Consider the following 21828-nt stretch of genomic DNA (forward strand, 5'->3'; position numbering starts at 1 on the left):
TGGCATAAAATTAAGAACTAATACTAGGTTACTTCCCTGGGTGTCACGAGTTGCAACTGTAGTACGTGCCAGGGTATCTGCACATAAAAGGTATTTTATATAAAAGCTTTATCATCATTGTAATCACCTGTGAACTAAACACTGTCAGGACAAGAAAAGCCAAGACACTTTAGTTTAAAAAGGCGCCTGAAGGAAAAGAGGCAGATTTGGAGCAAGCAAGAGAGGGTGCCCAGAATCACACTAGTTAGTCATAAAAAAGGAAAGAAGTCCACAGCAAACCATGGGATCAGTACCGGCGAGTACTGGAGTAAGGGGTAAGACACCATGAGGAGCACTGAGCCCGAGCTGACCACAGAAAATAATTCACTGTAAGAAAGCACAAGCGTCAGACATAGAACCTCAACTGCAAAACTGAGAAAGCATTCTACAAAACAAGCAGGCCGCCATCCTTACTGCAGAGTTCTTACACTCCAACAGGAAGATCACCCCGCCGCCGTGGGGCAGTGGGCGTGAATGGGCAGAAGACAGAGGTAAATAAACAACTTCCCAAAGGCAACCAACAGCTAATGTGCACATGCCACCAGCAATCCAAGAAACCACAAACCAAACCAAACTGCATCCAACTCCCCAGTGTGTGGAGAAGAGTAAACAGGCCCGAAGTGAAATCGCCTTTCCAGAACACTGAGAGCAACCAAGCATGTTACCATTGTACCCAGCAACTCTCCTATTAACCAGGGACATCATCACAGACTTCTGCTCAGTTAGTGAAAACTGGTAAGCAAGAGATGCACAAATCACTGCTGTTGCACATTTGAGACAATGAAGACACCAGTCCATGAAACAGACAAGGCAGAAAGAAGAAACTGATATGGAAGGAAAGGCAGACCGCTACATATTCTGAAGATGGTGAGTCACAAGAACACTAACGGGAACAGCGGTGGTTTTCTCTGAATTGTGCAGAGCTGGCTTCTGTTTTAGTTTTTTGTTTCTCTATCAACCTTTAATCTTGTTATAAAAGATAAAGTTACCACCAACACTGATACACCACATACTGACTGCCAAGTCCTGCCTCTGGGCAGAGCTAGTTCACAACACCACATACAGAAGGGCAGGTGGGGCTGCACCATTCCCAGAATGCTACACACTCCCCAAATCACATGCTGTGGCTTAGAATGAACCAGAGATCCGGACTGTGGGGCTGTTTGGCCTTCTGAGAACGCATGGCCGCTGAGACGGTGAGGTTTCGCCATCGGGAACTTTCTGGTCATCTTTATGTTTAGAATATGTTATAAACTGGGGAGTCCTACTCCACACCTCACTGATGGCCTCTTCCCTGCACCCCAGAGGCCCTATAATCAGAAGTGGTCAGTAGCAGGGCACTCTGCTCAGTGCACCAGAGTAGCCGCGGCCCTGGTGGAGCCCTGACCACACCCTCTCCAGGAGAGAGGCACTGACTGCTGACTGCAGACCAGCGCCTCCTCCCCTAAAGCACTGGCCCTCTTGTCCCCTTTCTCAGCACCCTGTAGTAACACCCTGCAGGGCCTCTCAAGCTCTGACCACAGCTGAATGCACACAGCAGGCTCAGCTTCCAGTCCCACAGCTGGGGACGGCTCCTTCTGTCTGGATGCCCACCTTACCCACTCACTCCCTGTAGCCATCCTTCACGTGGCCTCCTCTGCTTCCTGCATTCCCACTTTCTTTTGCAGTCCCAGACAGAGGCCATCCCTATCTCCTGTGTCCTCAGGAACCCCTAACAAAGCCAGTGGCCATTCATCTTCCCAGCTACTCAGCCAAAACTAGCAGACACATTGACTTTTGTCTTGCTAGTCATCTGCCAGGAAACCACGGGTCTCTACTTCCGAGACCTGGACCTCTTCTCATCACCTGATGCTGGGCACCCCAGTTCAATGCCCTGCCTGTGCCCTCCATTCTGCTCTCTGACCAAGGCCTCTCACTCAGTAGGCCAAGTGCTCCAGCACGGAGCCAAATGCCAGCCCTGAAGCAATCCTCTTTAAACCAGACCATGCAACAACTCTGCTCAGAACTTCTACTGGCTTCCTATCGAACTGGAGTTCAAGTGAAAGACCTCTTCTACACATGAGGCTCAAGATCTCTGCCTGTTCCGCACGCCCCAGTCTCGACCTGCCCTGCCCAAGGGTGCTGACCTCTGCACTGCCCCTTCAACAACCCTGCCAGCTCCTGCCTCCCCCTCTTGCCTGGCCCTTCTCTTGTGTGCAATTCTCTCTTGGAGAGGTACAGCTCACGCCACCTGGCCCTTCAGTAAAGTCCCTTCTAAGCTTTATTTACTCCAGGGAGAGTGAGGTATTCATGTCTGGTGCACAGCTCTACCCTACCACCTACACACAACAGCACCCAGCATGTGGCACTTCTAAGCAAGAGATACTGAATAAAAGAGAATACATAAACGAAGTCATTCTCATTCCAACTGGAGACTTTGGGTTCAGCTAGCAAATCCTACTCAGAGGACCTCCACTCACACACACACACACACACACACACACACACACCCCTACACCTGTCAAGCCATTTCTTCTGGGCCTCGGGAAGCCACTTTCTGACCATTAGTTACTCTAAGTGCCTCACCAGCAAGGGCTGAGTCACTCCCCAGGGTCCTGACTAACCCTTTCTCCATCCCCAGGACCCCCCCCCCCCAGCCCTTTCCCTTCCAGGATGATGGGAAATCCAGGTCTCCTTGGAGAAAACAGAAAGGAACTGAATGACCAAGAGGAAAAGTCAGTCCTTCCTGGCTCAGCACTGAGAAAGCTCCCACTTCTCAGGAAGTAAGCACCTCTGAAAGTGAAACATTAATAGAAATATTACTGGAAAATACCAAACAGGAAGCAAAGGAAAATTCCATTGTGGAAGCAAGGCCCTCAGTCCATGCGCCTCAATGGTCTCCGCAAAGCGTTTCAGAACCAAAACATAAGAAGAAACGGAACTCAATCAGACTGTCACCCTTCCTGCCAACCCAAGCTCTGGCCAAGTCGCCTCCCCACCCTGGCTCAGAGGGCACTGGCCTCAGAAGACAAGGCTGCCGGTCCAGCCAGATCCTGCAGAGAGGCAGGACAGGTTCTGCTCCAACTCTCCATCGGCTAATGGGGAATGCCGCGGTTTCCCCAACGTGGCTCCGAGAAGCCAGTGAGTTACAGGCATAAAAGTGACCATCGGGCTGTGGAATAATTACAAGATCGCAGTACCAGTCGCTCTTATGGGTACAGGGAAATTACAGAGTAAAGCAAACCACAAACAAAGCAGGAAAACTCGGGTGTGAGATTATGCCATTTGAGGTGATACAGCACAGGGCTTAGAAACAGCCTCTGGACCCAGCTTCAAGTCTCATCTCTGCCTTGTACTAGCAAAATGAATAAAACAGAAATGGCAGGAGGGCAGCCAGAGGAACTACATAGAAAGCACACACAACGGCGGCGGGCTCAGAATACGTGCAGTACAACCAGCCAGCAGGACTGCGCAAACTCCCTGAGCCACAGAAGTACTCTCTCCGCCCAAACATCTCCTCCTCGGAGGCACCTGCCTGGCTTCGCGCTGTTGAAGGGCATTTTCCCCTCCTCTCGGCTTCAGCTCCACAGTGCTGCCCAGACCAGGCTCTTTGCAGGATCGCTCTCAGCTCGCCCAGAGACTGATTACGTATCACTCCTGTCCTGCAGACAGATCTGGGTTCCAACCTTTGGTTTCTGTGTCCCCCACCGGAAGGTCCTTATGTTCAGGCACTGGCCAGCTCCTGCACATCCTCACATCCCCCAGCTCTGGACAATGACCTGCACGTAGCAAGTCCTCGGACAATACAGGACCAACAGAAGTGGAGAAATCAGACCACCGCAACCTGTTTCTATCAATGCACCTCTAACCAATGGCTTGCCAGCGAGTCAGCAGCCCCAGCTTTCCGGTTCGTTTTTGGGGTGTGTGTGTGTGTGTGTGTGTGTGTGTGGGCACCCATGTGGAGGTCACAGAACCACCTCAAAAGGTTGGTCCTCTCCTTTCACCACGTGGGCTTCAGGGATCAAACTCAGGCTGCGGAGCCATCTGTTGGGCCCCAAGTCCAGGTTTGATTTTTTTTTTTTCTTCAATGACCAAAGCTGACCTCTGCTTCTACAAATCAAGTTAAAACTCACCAGAGGAGGGCTTGGCTGCAAGACCACAGGAAACCACACCTGCTTCAGATGTGCCTTTGAAAGCCAAGGTTAGAGACCAGCAATGCTTTGGGAGCAGGAGAGGATAGGATCAAGCCTCGAGGTTAAGCCCTAATCAGTCTTGTTCCCAAGAGTGTATGATTAGAGAAGACGGTCACCTGATCTCCTTTTAGGAAACTTAAGTTCTTTCTTGATGCGGTCAGAGAGGTGCCACCCACCAGCTTTCATCTTACAGCAGGGCACACACGGCCTAGCCAATCCTTTGGGGGAGGGAAGGTCTCGTGTTAGAGTGAGAAGACATGACAGTTACAAGACACGCGTTTTGTGCAGCTGTCCTCTGGGACGCGCCTACTCTGTGTGCAGGATTTCTCTATAAAATAACTCAAGTGCAGCATTAACATCTCCTTTGTGGAATTCAGCAGTGGAGAGATCGGGGGAAGAGAGAATCCAGCTGGGTAAAAGCAAGGAGGGAGGTGAGAAGGGGAACACTCAGTGCAAGGGCAGAGAAACGTGACAACCATCACAGAACAGCAAGGCCTTCCCACGGCCATTGAAACTGGAAACCGTGGGCCAAATCCGTGGGAAGCACGAGGGCAGTGGACTCAGAATGCACGGGTGTGCACCGTGTCCTGATACTCGGAAGCCCTGACACTTCTCTGTACCTCATCGTCTTTATCCGTAAGATGGGCTGACAGCACAGCAGGGGAACAGCACTGAGAGCCTGAGGATGGCTTGCCCGCACCCCTGCCCCTTGCCTGCATCCCTGCCCCTTGCCCGCGCCCCTGCCCCTTGCCTGCACCCCTGCCCCTTACCTCCCTTTCTGAATCTTGGCCTTGCGTTGTGACTGGCGTCAGTAAACAACGTCCAGCAGAAGGGACATTGTCCCGGATGCCATCGAGACCCCTCATGGGCTTCTGCTCTTGGGACCCCACCCTGTCGTACGAGGGGAATCAGTGAGTCCCATCAAGACCGGAAATGATACTCAGTGTTCGATGCCTAGGCAGAAAACTATAACCCAGGGGCCAGCTGCCTGGCTTTGAAAATCAAGTTGTACCAGAACACAAGTATGCCTACTAATATACTCTAAGGCCGTTTTTAGCTACAACGGCCGAGCCAACCAGCTGCAAGGGAGACCAGACGATCCAGCCCTCAAACCTGAAAGCATGATCTGCCTGGCTCTGGCCCTTTTTTTTTTTTTTTTAAAAAGGGGGGTGGCTGACTTCTAGTTTAAAACCCAGGAGGCTGCAGTGACCTGTGATGGAGCAATAGCTGTCGTAGCACTTGGACCTAGTACCTAGAGTGACTGGGAGGACTCTGTGACCTGCGGAATTAACCCTGAAAACAGCTTTGGTAAGCAGCACTTCTCTCACGCGCCTTTCAAGGGTTGGGACATGAATGGGGAACCTGTCCTCAGCCAAACTACAGCAATAAACTTTGGTCCTAACCTTTTCCAAAAAGGAACCCCCCCCCCCTTTAAAAAAAGGACTTTAAGGACTGGAGGAGATGGCTGTCAATCAAATAGAAATGGCTGACATTCTGACCCTGGCTTCCATTGATCCTGACTAGTGATTTTATGTGAAAAGACCAAACGGCAGGTCAACTCCCCTGCAGCAAGGCCCACGAGACCAGTTCTGCCAACTGTGAGGCCCCCCTGCACCTGCCTCCAGCCCCACCATCCTCCACACAGCAGCCGCCTGCCCAGGCATTCCCACTCATCCCTCAAGAGTCAGCTCACCTGGCACCTTCCGACGGCCCTCCCTCACTGCCAGCATTCAGACCTGTCCAGCCCTCTGCACACACGTCAGCCTTTCCTTAGGTTCGGACACCGTCTCGGGCTTGAGAACCTAGTGTGCTTGTTCATTTCTTGATACCCAGGGGATGTTGTCTCCAGCACTCTCCTCAGATACCACAAACCAAGGATGCTTAAGTCTCCTATATACAATGTAGTAGACCAGGCGTGGAGGCACACATCTTTTTTAAGCCAGCACTCGGGAGACAAAGGCAGGAGGCTCCTCAGTGAGTTCAAGGGCAGCCTGATCTACACAGAGAGACCCTGTCTCTAAAGAATAAACAAAGTAAGAAAAAAGGCACAGTGATATTTGCCTTCCGTGTATATGAAGCCCTGTCTAGCTGACTTATAAGACCTAATACATACATGGTTACACAACTGTTTGGGGGTTTAGGAAGTAAGAAAACACAAGTCCACAAGTCCACGTATGGTCAACAATTTTGTTTCAATTTGGGGGCGGAGAGAAATCAAGGTACTGGGAACCGGATCCAGGGCCTGGTGGTTGTGCAAAACCTGAGATTGAAACATTCCATCCTTCAGGAAGCTCCTTGAGCAGGAAGGTAAACAATTCAAAATAGCTTCCTGAAGTCCCTGAAACTGACCAGATTCACTAGGCCCCTCCCAGCCAGAGTAAACAAGAAAAGCCGAGTCTCCTCAGAAGGAAGGAAGCTGAGCTGCAAAGATTCTCAGAGGAGAAAACTGCCAAGACTTGTGTTTGTCTCCCCGGGGAAAGTTTCGTCACACATTAGTGCATGCTAGACAAACATGCTACCACTAAGCAACACCTCAGCCCTCTCTGTCCTCAACTGCTTTTTGTCTGTTTGTTTGACTTTTTATTTTTATGTTTTGCCTGCATGCTATCTGTGCATCATGTATGTGCCTGGTGCCCGCAGGGACCAAGAGAGGGCATTGGACCCCCTAGGTCTGGAGTTACAGATGGTTGTGAGCTTATGTATGAGTACCATGTGAGTACTGAGAATTAAACCCTGGTCTTCTGGAGAGCAGGGAGTACTCTAAACCACTAAGCCATCTCTCCAGACCAGTCTTTTTACTTTGAGACAAGATCTAAGTTGACCAGGCTGACCTCGAACACTCTGTAGCCACCCAGATAGATTTTGAATTTATAATCCTTCTGCCTCAACTTCCAGAGTAGCTGGGAATACAGACCTGGCTTTCCTTCTCTCACCATCGAGTGCCAGAGGGTTATAATTAAGTCCACAGGCAGCTGCAAAGCCCAGGACACACAGCCTTCTTCTGTACCCTGATACACCTCCTCAGCCACACTTACTTCTCTCTGAATTCCTCCTGCCTAGCAAAGAGCTCAGAAACTAACTGGTAGGTGTTTTTCAAGTTAAAAATTATTATTATTTATCCTGTAGCTGTGGAAAATGTGTTCACTCTGTGGATGCGGACAAAATACCACGTGTTGGTACACATTACCATGTATCTCAAATCTGGCCAACTGATGTCATGATGCATCTTGACTCTCCCAGGTGTACTGGAAACACCATTTAATTATGACAAAAGAAACACCACCAGCACAAAACCTGACTGGATGAGACCGGTTTGGCTGCATCCAAGGAAACCCACGAAGTAACTGGCTTCTCCCTGCCTCTACCCCCAACAAGGTTTCTCTGTGTAGCCCTTGTTCTGTAGACCAGGCTGGCCTTGAACTCAACAGAGATCTTCTGGCCTCTGCCTCCTGAGTGCTGGAATTAAAGGTATGCACCTACCCGCCCTTTTTTTTTGGGGGGGGGGGTTGGTCTTTTTTTTCCCCCAAAAGCATAACTGAAGGATATTAGCTCTACCTACTTCAACCTACTACAATTTCTTTTCTCTCCCAGGAGCTCAGACCCTTACTACCTCTCACCCGAAATACATTACAACTGCCCCCTAATTCGGGGCTATCTCCTCCAGATGTGCCTAAGGCTCTAAGCCAGCGGTTCTCAACCTGTGGGTACGACTCCATGGGGGGTCACCTATCAGATACTTACAACTGAATCAGTAGCACAACTACAGTTATGAAGTTGCAACAGAATAATTTTATGGTTGGGCTCACCACAACAGGAGGACAGCATTAGGAAGGTTCAGAACCAATGCTCTAAGAACAAGCCCCCCTTCCTCCCCTACCCTGTGTAAAAACTCACCTGGGAGACCCGAACTGAGGCCCCCACCTGGTACCAGACCCCTGCCACGCCTTTTATATTGTCACCTCTCATTTCCCAATTAGACCCACTGTGTATGTGCTCTAGCTTCCAAGAACACATCCTACAATGAGGTCTTATGGTCGTAAGCATATATGCACACACTCAGTCTGACACAAAAACCCCCTTACAGCCTACAGTGGTCCCATCCTGCTTCAATCCCACCTCTGCCTCTAGGTTCACCTTCAATGCCTACTTCACAGATAAAGACCTCCCCCAAGTTCTCAAGGCAAAAGCACCATGGGGAAAAAATGACGAAAAAACACATCCACTTCCTCCAGAAGCTCAGACCAAAGATCTCTACACCTTAACCTCTGCCTCCTTCCCACAACTCACTCTCTTCCGCCATCTCTGAGCACAAGATGCTGGTTAGCTAATTTACGTTAGGGGAGAATCTGGAACAGGGAAGTCTCTTTCCCAAGTGAGTCTGTAAGAACAAGAGATGTGGTGCTGGTGGACTGGGCTGTGCCCCAGGACTCACTCACCTGGGAGAACAGGGGGATGACAGAATGGTTAAGGGACAAGGGAAAAGTGTTGGAGGACAGGAAGGGACCCCAAAACTGAACCATGGTGTGAGCAGCACAGCAAGATGGCTGCACGGACCACCAGCTCCACTGCACGACGCAGGAACTCTCAACTCGGGTCTGGGGTTAAATCTGGACACTGGCACAGGCCAATTCTCTAAGGACTACAACAGGAGGCAATGCTGCCCCAGGCTAAGGGGGATTTTCCTGCAGCCACCGGTGGGGACTGAAGACAGACAGGTTCAGGGATGTACAGGGATGTTCAGGGCTGGATCACAGTAGGTTCTTGCCTTCCAAATGCTGTCTGGTAGAAATAATGTGAAAACCAGACTGCCTTCTGACTGCCAGATGGGAGGTACTGGCCACATACTAAGCTGGAGATGTGCACCTGCAGCCTGTATCCAAAGTGGTCCTGGCCAGAAGACTTGAGAGTTAAGTGGAGAACCAGGACCATGGCATCAGGGTTCTCAAAGTGGGATCCAGGACCAGTCAAAATGCACTCCCAAGGCTCCCGCCAGAACTGTCAAGCCACAGGCTTCAGGGAATGAGCTGGAATAGTAAGAGACGGAGGATGGGAGGAATGTGGTTTAAAACGCTGTCTTCTAGACACTCCTGAACTCACAGTAACTGCGATTACCCACACAAGATCTGTACAAGATCGAGCCAGTCAATAATCCTACCATGGGTGGGAGAGGGACTCGTGAGGCTCCACCCCTAGCTGAGGAGCTACTGGCAACTGATAGCTGTTGGGGTTCAGGGTGGCCCCGGTAGTTCGCCCACGTCCACACAGACAGCACTGACTGGATTCAGTAGGTGACTTTTTAAAATAGGAGATTAAGGTAGGAGCAGCAATTGTTGGGGAGGGGGAATTGAGGGTGAGTGAGAAGTCAGGAGTGGATGTGATCAAGGTACATTTGTACATACCTATGAAATTGTCAAAGAATCAATAAAACCAATGTGTTTTATTGGTTGTGTTTTTTCTAAAGAAACTGTAGAGGAGGGGCTGAGGATGGATGCAGCTGCCTAGGTAGAATTGCTTGTTTAGCATTACCAAGTACTGGGTTCAATCTCCAATACTGCATAAAACTAGGTGGTCCACACCTGTAGTCCTCACAGGTATGGGCAGAAGGAGGAGGATCAGAACTCAAGCTTGGGTGGCAGGGATACAAGCCTTTAATCCTAGCACTCCGGGAGGCAGAGGCTAAATTCAAGGCCAGTCTGGTCTACAGAACAAGTTACAGGACAACCAGGTGTACACAGAGAAACACTGTCTCGAAAATCCCCCCCCCCCAAAAAAAGAAACAGAAAAAAAGACAGGCAAGCCCACCCTTGGTTACCTAGTGAGTCAGCATTCTTTGAGCCTTGTCGCAGAAAATAAATAAAATTGCAGGCCTACATTCCCATAGTGTTTTAGCCAGCTTCCAGGGACACTCAGTACCATTGTGCTAGCTAGTCTACTGTCTTACAACCACTCCCTTGCGGCCGCCCCCTTTCCTCCTGATAGAAGGAGCATCTGGTAATTTCCTCCCTTGTCCTCCAAGAGAGACAACTCTTGAAAGATGAAAGCTACAACGTGTAAGAGAGGAAAACCGCCCAGAGAGACAGATTCTTAAAAATTGTATCCCCCTACCACCATACAACTCCGTTTACAAGTCCTTGACCAGGCCCTGCAGTCCCTCAAGGGTCCTGGTCCTGTCCAACTCTAACCTCTCATCCCAGCCACAGAAGACTTTGCCACAAGTCCTCTAAAGCACCAGACCCTTCTCCAGCCACCCACAATCACTAGTGGCTCCAGTGCAACAATGGTCTTGCCTCAGGGGTGCCCTCCAGGAGCCCCCATTTAATACCAGGCCCCATCACAGGATGGCCTCTGTCCCAGCACTCCATACAGACATGCACAGCACACGATTCCCCTTCTAGCACCTGGCAGAAGAGAACTAAGACCCATGGGAAATATCTGGGGACAATGAAGCCAAGTCTTTGACACACTTAACATTAGAGCTACAAAGTATCATTACTAAGCATTTCAAAGTCTTAACTCTAATTAGAAAAAAATGTTTATTACAGTTTTGAAAGCCACCAGGAAAAAAAAAAAAGACTTTAGTGAGCGGCTGAACTACCAGCAGCAGGACAAAGAAAGTCTGCCCCCTGGGGGGTGGTCTTGGGCAACGATGCTGACAGGGAGTCCAGAGCAATGGTCTGCAAACCTCTCTGCAAAGCTTTCTCATAACTTTCACATACAAAAGCTTCCAGGTCCTCCCAGTGGGCACATCAAACCAAGCTTGACCATATATGAAGCTGTAAGAGTCTCTCGTCTTTCCTGAAACATCAATCACAAGCCTCAACAGCGCTCAGTTCTCATCAGAGACATCTCTCTCGCCCCCTTGTTGGGTGTGCAGTCACTAGGGCTTCCAGCTGTCATCCAAGTGTGGCATCTTGAGTGCTCGGGAAGCCCAGAGTGTACAAGCTTCCAAGATGTGTGCCCACACCGTTTCAGCGAGCACTAGGCTCCTTCAGACTGCACGCACCATCCATCCTGGACAGACAAAGCAGGAGAGAGGATGACCCCAGGGAGAAAGCCAGGCAGGAAAATTAAAGGAGGGCGTCCCCTTACTCACCTCTCTCATAAAATAAAAAGAAGCCTAGCCAAGCACCAGCTGACAGGTAGAAAATGTCTCCCTGTTTGGAGATCCAGTCTCTATCAGTCCGGGCAAAAGTTTGAGCTTGCAAGAAGAATGTGGGGGAGAACCCAGAGCAGGGGCCTGACAGCCAGGCAACCCTGCCCTAAGGATCGGAGATCTCTCACTGGGCCTCAGATTTAATCAAAACACTGCCTCCACTACAAGTAGACAGAGCAAGTATTTTATGGGGGAAGGGAGGGCAACTCCGGAGTGTGAAGAGAAGGAGCAGAGGGGCCTGGCTGTAATTAACTCTTGCTACGAAGCAGGGGGACGACTAAAAGGCCTGATTGGCAGGGGGTTGCCACAAAGGGATGGAGTGAGGGAAGAGGATGGGGTGGCAGAGGTAGGTCTCCTTTTAGCAGACCGCCTCCGGAGCTGGGGAGAGGAGGCAGGGAGTACCAGATCGGTGAGTTCTCCGGGAGGACGGACATTTAGACCGGAAAAGCCTGCGTGGGGGTTCCCAATACGGCTCCAGTACAACAGGCCGCTTCGCTTGGCTTCGGAAACCTGGCACGCAGAGTGCGAGATTTAGGAGCATTTACATACACACATTCAGGGTCAGCCAGTAAGGAAAACGATGACCCGGAGAGTCCCTTTCTCGCTCTGGACCTCAGTTCCCAGCTACATCTGGGAGGGGGACCACCACACAACCCCAGGGTAAACAAGAGCAAACGCTCTTTTAGGCCCGCCGAAGCTGACTTTACTGGGGGAGCAGGAAGGGCTGGCTGAGTCTGTCTTCTGGGTAAAGCTAGGCGGGGTGCTCTCGCTCAGGCTGTGGGCTCTGTAAGGAGGCGTTTGGGGAGGAGAAGCCAAAGAGAAAGAGTCGGACCAGAGTGCGCGCCGTAGCCTAGCTAGACTCCAGGATGCCAAGAGCAAAGTTGACTGGCAGGGCTGGTAAACGTGGCGGTGCCTCAGTTTCCCATGCACACCAGTAGCTTGGGAGTCTTACCTTGTCTTTCTGGCCGGCTCCGGTCTCCTCGGCGGCGCACTTGTTGAGCAGCTTTTTGCCTCCGCAGGTCGTCGGGCTCCAGGTGCGGCCGCCGGAGCACACGCCTCCCGGGGGATCCCCCGCAGCACCCGCACTCTCCACTTTGATGAGCCGGTGCTTAGGGGAGATGTAGCGCACCTCGGCTGGCGTGGCGGACCGCCGCTCGCTGCTGCTGCGGTAGAGGTGCGGGGAGCCGGAGGATGAGGACGAGGAGGCGGCGGCGCCGGGCCCCGACGCCGCGCAACAGCAACCCGCAGCGCCCGCCGCCGCCGAGAAGGCGCGCTGGCTCCCGCCGGGCTCCCCGCCGCCGCCGCCGCCGCAATAGTCCAGGCGGCACATGGCGCGCAGTTTGCGCAGCGACGAGCCCGGCCCGTTGTACGGGTCCTCGAAGTCGCGCTCCTTCTGCGCGCGGTAGGCGCGGATGAGGTCACTCGTGCTGCCGCTGTCGTCGGGCAGAGAGCCCGACGAGGCCGAGAAGCAGGCGGCGGCCGACCCGCAGGACGCCGAGGAAGCCGAGCAGGCCTGCGGCACGGCCTGCGGGGGCTGCTCGCGCCGCTCGCCCCGGCGCCGCTGCTCGCGGTAGTCGGGCCTCGGCGGCTGCGGCGGACTCTTGGTCTTGCTGTTGCCCAAGCTGAAGTACTTGTTCAGCCACTTGGCCATGGCGAGAGGCCGCCTAGGGCCGCGGCGCGCGAGCCCCGTCCGCCGCCGCAGCCATTCGGGGGGCAGCGCTGCCGCCCAGTCCCGCAACGCCCCGGCCCCGGTGGGGGGCGTGCGGGGTACCCGTCGCCAAGTTCAAGTTCTCGCAGCCGCCGCCTCCTGCGGGCCGCCGCCCGGCTCCGGCCGCTGCCGCACAGCCCTCCGCCCGCGCTGCGCGCCGCCCGAGCTTCGGATCTCGCGCCCCTCACGGGCGCGTCTCATAGGGCCCCCCGCCTCGAAGAGCGGAAGGCCGGGCGCCCCCCGCCGCTCACGCCCGCACCGAGCGCGCCCCCCCGCGGAGCGCGCCCCTGCCCCGTGCCAGCCGCGGCTGCCTGCGGGCTTCTCCAGTACGCCGGGGCAAGCCCGGCCCCTCCGCGGGTCGGAGAGCAAGCGAGCGACGGAGGGAGGAGGCCCGCGCCCGCCTGGCGGAGCCCGCGCGCCCCTGCCCGTCCCGGCGGCGCCTGCCGCTACCGCTGCCGCTGCCTCTGCCGCCGCCTCCCGAGCCGCCGCGTGTGTGACACTCGGCCGCCAGAGCCCGCCCTGCGCCGCGGCCCGGCCCCGTAGGCCCCGCCCCTTCTACCAAGGCCCCGCCCCCCGCGTGCGCCCGGTTACCTCCCCCGCCCGCCGCAAGAACCACCTCCCACGGCCGCCTGGGCGCCAGCCCCCGGGTCGTGCCCGAGGGCTCCGGAGTCCTGCTGCTCGCCCGGCCCTGCCTCCTCCCGACTGAGACTGCCAGGCTCCGAGACCAAAGGTGTCTGCGCAGTTCCCGGGGGCCCGCGCGCCGTGCACCCCAGGAATAGATGCCCACCGTCGGGGTAGTCGGCTGGGTAGACTACCGCACGACCTCTCTAGTTGACCGTGAGGACCGTGCGGAGGAGATGCCCTTAACGAAAGAGTGCAGGTCCCTTTTCTCTTTAAAGGGACAGAGACTCCGGTTCAGGTTTTCCGGCGCCGGGTCTTCTAAAGACTCTTTATGCTAATGAGTGTATTAGCAATCCAGATGACGGATGCAGACGCGATAGGCGGCTGGGACCCGGCGGGGCACCAATCCCGGAGCAAGGCTAAGGGGAGGTCGAAATGTTTGCTTACCTTTTCACCTTGCAGGAAGTGGGGCTTTAACCCTGTTCACTGCCAACCTAATGGAACCAGCTATGTAAACATTTAACGCTTAAGGTTGCAGGAGCTGGCGAGGCTCTATTTAATCCAGAGACGATTTTACAGGTGGAGAAACTGAGGGCCCGAGGTAGAGCACACGGGTGGACTTGGATACCAGCCCTGGGATCTGGTGGCTTCTTAATGATGTGACTTAAAACAAGGTGGTTATTACCTAAATGTTAGGAAACCGGGATCAAAGTGGGGTAGCTTTTCTTGGAGTCTACTCTGAGAGAGGGTAAGCATAATCCTTGTCAAGACCAAAAACTTGCCTGAAAATAAGGCACCTGCCTTCTTCACCTTAATTCTAGTTGAAATTTAGCTAGGCAACCCCCGGAATATAGCTTACGGCTAAGATGTGAGTCCCTGGGAGCTGAGACATTCCTTAAGAATGGTGATTTGCCAAAGTAGCACCCTGTGTCCATAATCTCCATCTGTTATCTGTACATTGTGAGTTTGTGTATATGAGTTCGGCACACTGTTTGTCCTGTGTCCTGTAGGAGTAGTAACCTTTTAAAGTAGGCAGCAGCAAGTCCAGGGATGTTCTGGAGCAAGAGGTCAGGCTCCCATCCTGAGACTTTGGGACATGGTAGACCACAGTGTCATCCCTTCCAAGCCCTCCCTCTACCCAGATTCATGCCTGAGACCACCGTGGACAACAGGCAGGCCCAGGACTCTGAAGGCTATGCTCTATCTACTCAGTCACACAGTCAAGCTATTTGCCTCTCTCATTCCCTATGGCCGCTTGAATTTTCCAAACCCCACTGTTACCCACATCCCAACAGTCTCACATAACACTTACCTCTTACCTGAGACCTATTCACTTAGCATCCCTAGGAAATAGTCCTAAAGTGTGCACACACCACAAGTGTGCATGTGTGGTGTCTGGGGCATAGGAAGAGGCCCCAGAAGCTGATGGTAAGATGTTTATTTTGGGTATCCCTAGTCTTAAATGTCTCAAATTACCCTTTAAATCCTTGCTCTGCTGCATAAGCACTTAATCATCCAGCATGGAGGGAGGCCCCAATTAAGGGGAAAAAAAACCTGAAAGGCCAGGACATCCTCATTTTAAGCCCCACCTCCATTCAGCTCCCTCACTTCAGCTTCTAGGCTCAGGAAGGAAAGAAAGCCAGATCTTGGCAGTAGGCCAGGCCACCTGGGCCAAGAAAGTCCTCCCCAGAATCTGGACGCCTGTTCCCTGTTCCCTGTTCCCTGCATGTGGGCTGCACATGGAAACATTATCTTTGCTTTTCTGAAGGTTTGGGAAGAGAAGTTGTATTTCACAACTTATTTTTTACATTCTGCTTTCGGCTGGCCCTCAAGTCAGAGATGCTTTTGCCTGTAATGCTTCTTCTGAGCTATAATTTGTAAGCCAGAATTATTGTAATGCTATAGTATTATGCCAAGAACTTCCAGAGTCCCTGTGTAACTGCCTGGCCCCTAAACATTGTATATAATTAACCCCAGTCAGTATCCCTGCAATCTGATGTTATTCCTGGTTTACAGATGGGGTGGCTGGCCTAAAGTGGTATTTACTTGATACAAGCAAAAAGTCTATGGGTGTTTTCTTTGGGAACCTATAGAGACACACCTTCAGAGATAAAGTGAGGAATAACAATTCTCAAAAGAAACAAGAAAATATTAAGAAAGATGGTGGAGAAGCATCATGGCAGAGTTTCTGGGAGCCAGATGCTTGTAGGACAGTCCACATCAAGGAGGTGGACACACTCTCTTTGCAGTTACAGCTATATGGTTTTACAGAGGAGACACTGGGACCAGTGACAGAGAGAAACTGAGTCAGAGGCACAGCTGCAGTTGATGACCATTCTCTTGACTCCACATACCCAACCCTGTGGAAGTAATGGTGTAAATAAAGGATGCCCATCTCTCTTGGCTCTCTCTTTTTCCCCCCCCCAGATGCGGGAGATCCAGCACAGGACTTTACTAGGTGAGGGAGAGCTCTACTACCAAGCTGTACTCCTAACCCCTGGCTTGGTGTTTGTGCTGTTCATGTCCCTCCTCCCTGCCCTGTTCCAATTTCTTATAGGGAGAGGGGTATTGTGTTTAGATAGCTATGTTTCTGTTTCTTGTAGACAGAAGTTTCTGTCCCACAAGCCATGCCCAAATAACCACACAGAGGCTCAATATTAATTATAAATGCTCAGCCAATAGCTCAACTCTTACATTTAAATTAACCCATTTAAATGTTCTATTCTGTTCTGCCTAACTTTATTCTGTTTAGCTATTGGCCAGTCAGCTCCTTTATTAAACCAATCACAGCAGCATATATTAACAGAGTATAAAGAAATATTCCATTTTCCCCTTTTTTTATCTAAATAAAAAAGGAAGGTTTTGACTTTCACATAGTAAAATTATATGCAACAAAACAGTTACCAAGTAAGAATTACAGTTACAATATCCAGTCCATTTGTATTTGGCAAAATCAGAGAAAATATTTTCTTATAAGAAAAAAATCTTTGTGAGTCTAAACTTTTTTGGTTTTGTTTTGTTTTTTTTTTTTTGGTTTTTGTTTTGTTTTGTTTTGTTTGTGGTTTTTTTTGTTTTTTTTTTTTCTCGAGACAAGGTTTCTCTGTGTAGCTTTGTGCTTTTCCTGGAATTCACTTGGTAGCCCAGGCTAGCCTCGAACTCACAGAGATCCGCCTGGCTCTGCCTCCCAAGTGCTGGGATTAAAGGCGTGCACCACCACCATCCGACTGAGTCTAAAATTTTATACCTAATTTAGTTTTATACCTAGTTTACCTTAAAACTTTAAATCTAATTATTTAGTCTTTAACTCCATCAAAGACCCCAGAAGGGTGTAATATTATCTAAAGATAGGGACATCTGGCTGCCTAGACAGTCACCCAAAGTTCTTTTGTAACGTTGGGGCATCCATCTTTGGCCTCCAGGCCTAGCATATCTGACAGACTTTGCTGAGAAACAGGAAATTTTGAAGGACTATCCTACCTTGTCTTGACAAAGTTTGACAGTCACTTTCTTTTGCATATTTCTGGTCCAGTTTCAACAGCATACTGTCAGCAATTGAGGCAAGGGCAGTTTCTTGCCCAAATGGCTAGCTTTTGCCATAAAGAAAGCAAACTCCATATGAAGGTTCTTCAATGCCCATTATCTTCTTTTGAAGTAAATGGGTGCTGTTAGGAGCAGACATGTCTCACTGTCATGAAAAGCCTTAGGTTATTAAACATATTAAATGTCATATTCTGTAGGTCTTTAAAGTGTTTGAAGATCATATATCTATCTAAATGTATCTGTTGTATGACCTTGAAAACATACCTAACATGACTATAAGTTTGACTATTATAGATGACTATTAATCTGTATTTCTTAATTATACATTACATTTTTAAATGAGTTGCAGCCAAGCAGCGGTGGCACACACCTTTAATCCCAGCACTTGGGAGGCAGAGCACTTGGTCTACAGAGTGAGATCCAGGTCAGGCATCAAAACTACACAGAGAAACCCTGTCTTGAAAAAAAATGTTTAAATGAGTTGCATAAGCATAATACCCCAAACAAGAGTAGAAATATACATATAATATAGTAAAAATAACTTTAAATTTGTATTAATAAACCAAAATCCATACCAATGTAAAATATTTTGAGATTAATAGTTGTTTTTTGGATTAAAGTAGATTCAATAATCTACCTTTATATCCTATCATTTCTATATCCCCCCCTTCTTTTCAGAACAAGATCCCTGAATCTAGTCTCTTTTGTTTAGTTTTTTTTTCCTGATCATTACCAATAACAACTTGTAACCAAACTCCCTAAACAATGACAAATATCCATAACCCATCTTTTGAGAATGTAGGTGTTGTTTTTTCTAGACTGCTTTCTGCTTTTTGTGGGCACTGGTATCTTTGGGAGAACCTTGAGAAAATCAGGATAATTGTTAAGTCTTGACTGGAGTATTCTGTGAGGCTGGATCATCTCAGCAGCCTTGAAGCTATTCTGGATGAAGAATTCTGAGGAGACTGTAACAAAGGCATTTTGAAATGCTGAATCACCTGGGTCATCTGTTTTCATTGGTGTCTCATCTCCTGTTCTGAAAATACATAAAATTTTAAAGGTAACATACATATCTGTATTAATACAAGTATAGACTGTGCCTTGTACACAAGTCAGCCAAAGATGATTTTTTTTTTATGTTTGAGCAGATAAAATGTACATTATGTGTTTTGTAATTTTTCTAGGTTTATTTCTTTGTGTCTGTAGCCAGGATTTCAGGGGGTCTTCCTTGATCAAACCTGATCATCTTTAACCTTGAATGAATCCACAGCTTCTCATTTCCTGTGGAAATAAAAGCAAAACCTCTTCCCCAAAGTAACATTTTTTTTACTTCCATTTTGAAGTCAAGAAAAGTTTTTAAACTTATAGATTGGTTTAATCCAGCAGTTTTCATAATCCAATCCTTCATTGGCAATCAGAAAATCTAAAGACAATACAATAACATACAGAATCCAGACTCTCTGTGTATTTCCCATCTTTATGTGGCTGTTTTCTTTTATATTACTTTACGCCTTTTAAGAATTTTATTATTTTAAAACTATATTTTTAAATCTGTGACTGTATATACTCTTTCTTTTCTCTCTCCCAAGCCATTAAACTGCTAAGCAGCTTGGCTAGGACCTCTGCCTCTGTTTTTGAGGCTGGCTCCCTCCTGCTGGTAGCTGCCAGGAGACTTTTTTTTTTCTGTATTGCAGCCAGCATGAGAGACTGTGGGAACCTACCATGAGGCTTATCTCTTGGTGTGCTGGCAACTCAAGCCTACAGACATGGACCAGGAGATGTACCTCCTAATCACAGCCGACATGAGACTAGGAAGCCACACCTGGCTTCATTTTTGTGTGCTTAGAATCTTTTTTTTTATTTCTTTATTTATTTCTTTTTAGCTTTGTTAGGTTTTATGTGGGAATTCTGGCCCCAGGTTAGAATGCCATTTGTAGGCAGACTTTTCTCTCCTACCCACCAGTTCCCAAATAATGCTGTGGAATATTTCTTTACACTGTGTGAATATATGTTGCAGTGATTGGTTTAATAAAGAAGCCAACTGGCCAATAGCTGAACAGGATAAGGTTGGGTGGGAGAGCAAAACTGAGAATGCTGGGAGGAAGAAGGCTACTGTGAGACGTCTTTCTGTATGCTGTGAATATGTGTTGCTCTCATTGGTTGATAAATAAATCTGTTTGGCCAATGGAAAGGCAGAATAAGGTTAGGCAGTACACTCAAACTGAAGACAGAGATGGAGAAGGGCAGAGTCAGGGCAGATGCTGCGAGCTGACCAAGAAGCAAGATGTGAAAGAACCAGTAAGCCACGGGCCATGTGGTGATACATAGATTAATAGAAATGGGTTCATTTAAGTATAAGAACTAGTTAGTAATAAGCCTGAACTACTGGCCAAGCATTTAGAATAAATATAAGCCTCTGAGTGATTATTTGGAAATGACTACGGGACAGAGAAAAGCTTCCACTTACAGAAGGTGGAGTCAGAGGAGTCTCGAGCAAATGCAAAGAGAAGCAAGATGGTGTGCTGTACTGAGAAAAAGGTACCAAGCCACATGGTAATGCATAGATAAGAATATGGGTTAATTTAAATGTAAGAGTTAGTTTGTAGCAAGCCTGAGCTATTGGTTGAGCATTTGTAATTAATATTAAGTGTGGTGATGTATTGTGCCCCCTAATATTGTACACCATAATGATGTTTCTCTGAGGATCAAGAAAGAAGCCAGCCACTATAGTAAACATAGAGGTCAGGCAGTGGTAGCACATGCCTTTAATCCTATCACTCAGGAGGCAGAGATCCGTCTGGATCTCTGTGAGTTCAAGGCTACACTGGAAACAGAGCCAGGCCTTAAATTCCAACACTAGTTAACCATAAAAGTCTGGAGGTCTGTACAGACAAACAGGAAGTAATGTATCTGGGTGGAGAGAGGAAATGAGATGGCAGAACAGAAAGGCATATAGGTGTGGGTATACAGGAAGTAGGTCTCTTTGGAGACTGAGGCATCTGTAAGGTGAGTTTGGCATGGCTTTTCCTATTCTTCTGATCTCTCAGGTTTTAACCCCAATATCTGGCTCCAGGTTTTTATTAATAAGACCATTTAGCAATTTGTCTTACAATTAAGTCTCCATGTCAGTTATTCGGGAATTGAAGCATGGGAAAGAAATGTCTGCCAACTATAGCTCCAGGCTCTGTTTCCATCTTTCCATGGATGTCTTTCTCTCTATCATACCTCACACAGGGTTTCTAGAATGGCTCTTGAGAGGTATAGGTAGGAAGATCAAGAGTTCAAGTTGATCCCTGGCTATAAAGTGAGTACAAGGCCTATCTAAACTACTTGAGACCTCGTCTCAAAACAAAAACAAAACAACAACCCCCCCCAAAAAAAACAAAAAACAAAAACAAAAAGAGGCAAGGGAATTCCAGGCAGAAGACTCAGCATTAGCAAAAGCAGAGAAGCAGGACATGGGGGAAGCCACTGGGGCAATAATGGGTGGCCTAGTTTGAGAACATGAGTATGTGAGGATTTGTGAGGGCTGAGAGATTGTGGGTAACAGTACAAAGAGGGGCTGCCTGTCAGAAAGAGCCCTGCTTCCATATTAAATGAAATGGAATTTCATCTGTCAGTAGTGGTGGGGGTGGGGGCCGCTTGTGATCTTTGCTAAAATAAGGAAATTACTTAATTTTTTTTCCTGCATTTTACAAGGATCATTTGGGGAGCAGCATGCAGGATGCTCTTCATGGGGGCGAGCCATAAGGTAGGCAGAGCAATCTCTTGTCTGCTTTCTTATGCCTTATTGCATTTGCCTGGGCCGCCTTTTAAATATTAAAGAAAAATGGTGCCAGCATGGTATCTAGTCCACAAGAAGTACTCCAGCCCTTGTGTTGAATGAATAAGTAACACTGTAGTGGAAGAATGTTAAGTAATGGACTCCAAATGACGCCCAGATTGCTGGCTTGGGCCACTCCTTAAACAGCAACCAGCCCTTGCCCGGTGACAAGTAATACTGGAGCAAAGATAAAGGAGTCATTTAAGGAGAAAGGGAGGCGAAGTGGGCCTCAGTCACTCGTGAATTAGTTACTTGCCTGTTGCTGTGTGAAAACACCATGACCAAGGCAACGTATACAAGGAATGGTTTGTTTTGGCTTACCATTCCAGAATGGTAAGAGCCCCCGAGGAGGCAAGGAGGTATGGCAGCAAGCAGCAGGCGTGACAGCAGGAATGGGAAGCTAAGAGCTCACAAGCTTGAACCACAAGCTTGAAGCAGAGAGCAGACCAAAAGTGGGCAAGGCTTTGTACTCTCGAGCCTGCTACCAGTGATGTACTTCCCCCGGCAAGGCCTTATCACCTCAGTCTCGCCCAAGAAGCACTACCAACTGGAGACTACGTGTCCAAATGCCCAAGACTGTGGAAGGACATAGAGTCCCAACTGCACAATAAACACCCAAAGTTTAGTATACCGAGTCTTTCTCTGTCCTGCCAGCCAGCTCCCGAATAATGACACAGAAACTTTTAGGATTATGAGAGCTCGGCCTATAGCTTAGGCTTGTTCCTAACTAGTTCTTATAACTCAAATGAACTCATATTTTTATTAATCTACA

At 49.2% G+C, this 21828-nt stretch overlaps 1 protein-coding gene across 1 annotated transcript in view; it reads right to left on the reverse strand.

Moving 5' to 3' along the window:
- Shb (SH2 domain containing adaptor protein B) overlaps nucleotides 1-13114 on the reverse strand; it is a 120013-nt gene extending 106899 nt beyond the window's left edge. The window contains exon 1 of the mRNA XM_059254287.1: nucleotides 12317-13114. Within this exon, the coding sequence (XP_059110270.1) occupies nucleotides 12317-13015 (699 nt within the window). The 5' untranslated portion in view covers nucleotides 13016-13114. The remainder of the gene's footprint in view (nucleotides 1-12316) is intronic.
- Between the last annotated feature and the right edge of the window lie 8714 nt (nucleotides 13115-21828).

This window comes from Peromyscus eremicus, chromosome 2 (assembly GCF_949786415.1).
Source record: "Peromyscus eremicus chromosome 2, PerEre_H2_v1, whole genome shotgun sequence".
NCBI lineage: Eukaryota > Metazoa > Chordata > Mammalia > Rodentia > Cricetidae > Peromyscus > Peromyscus eremicus.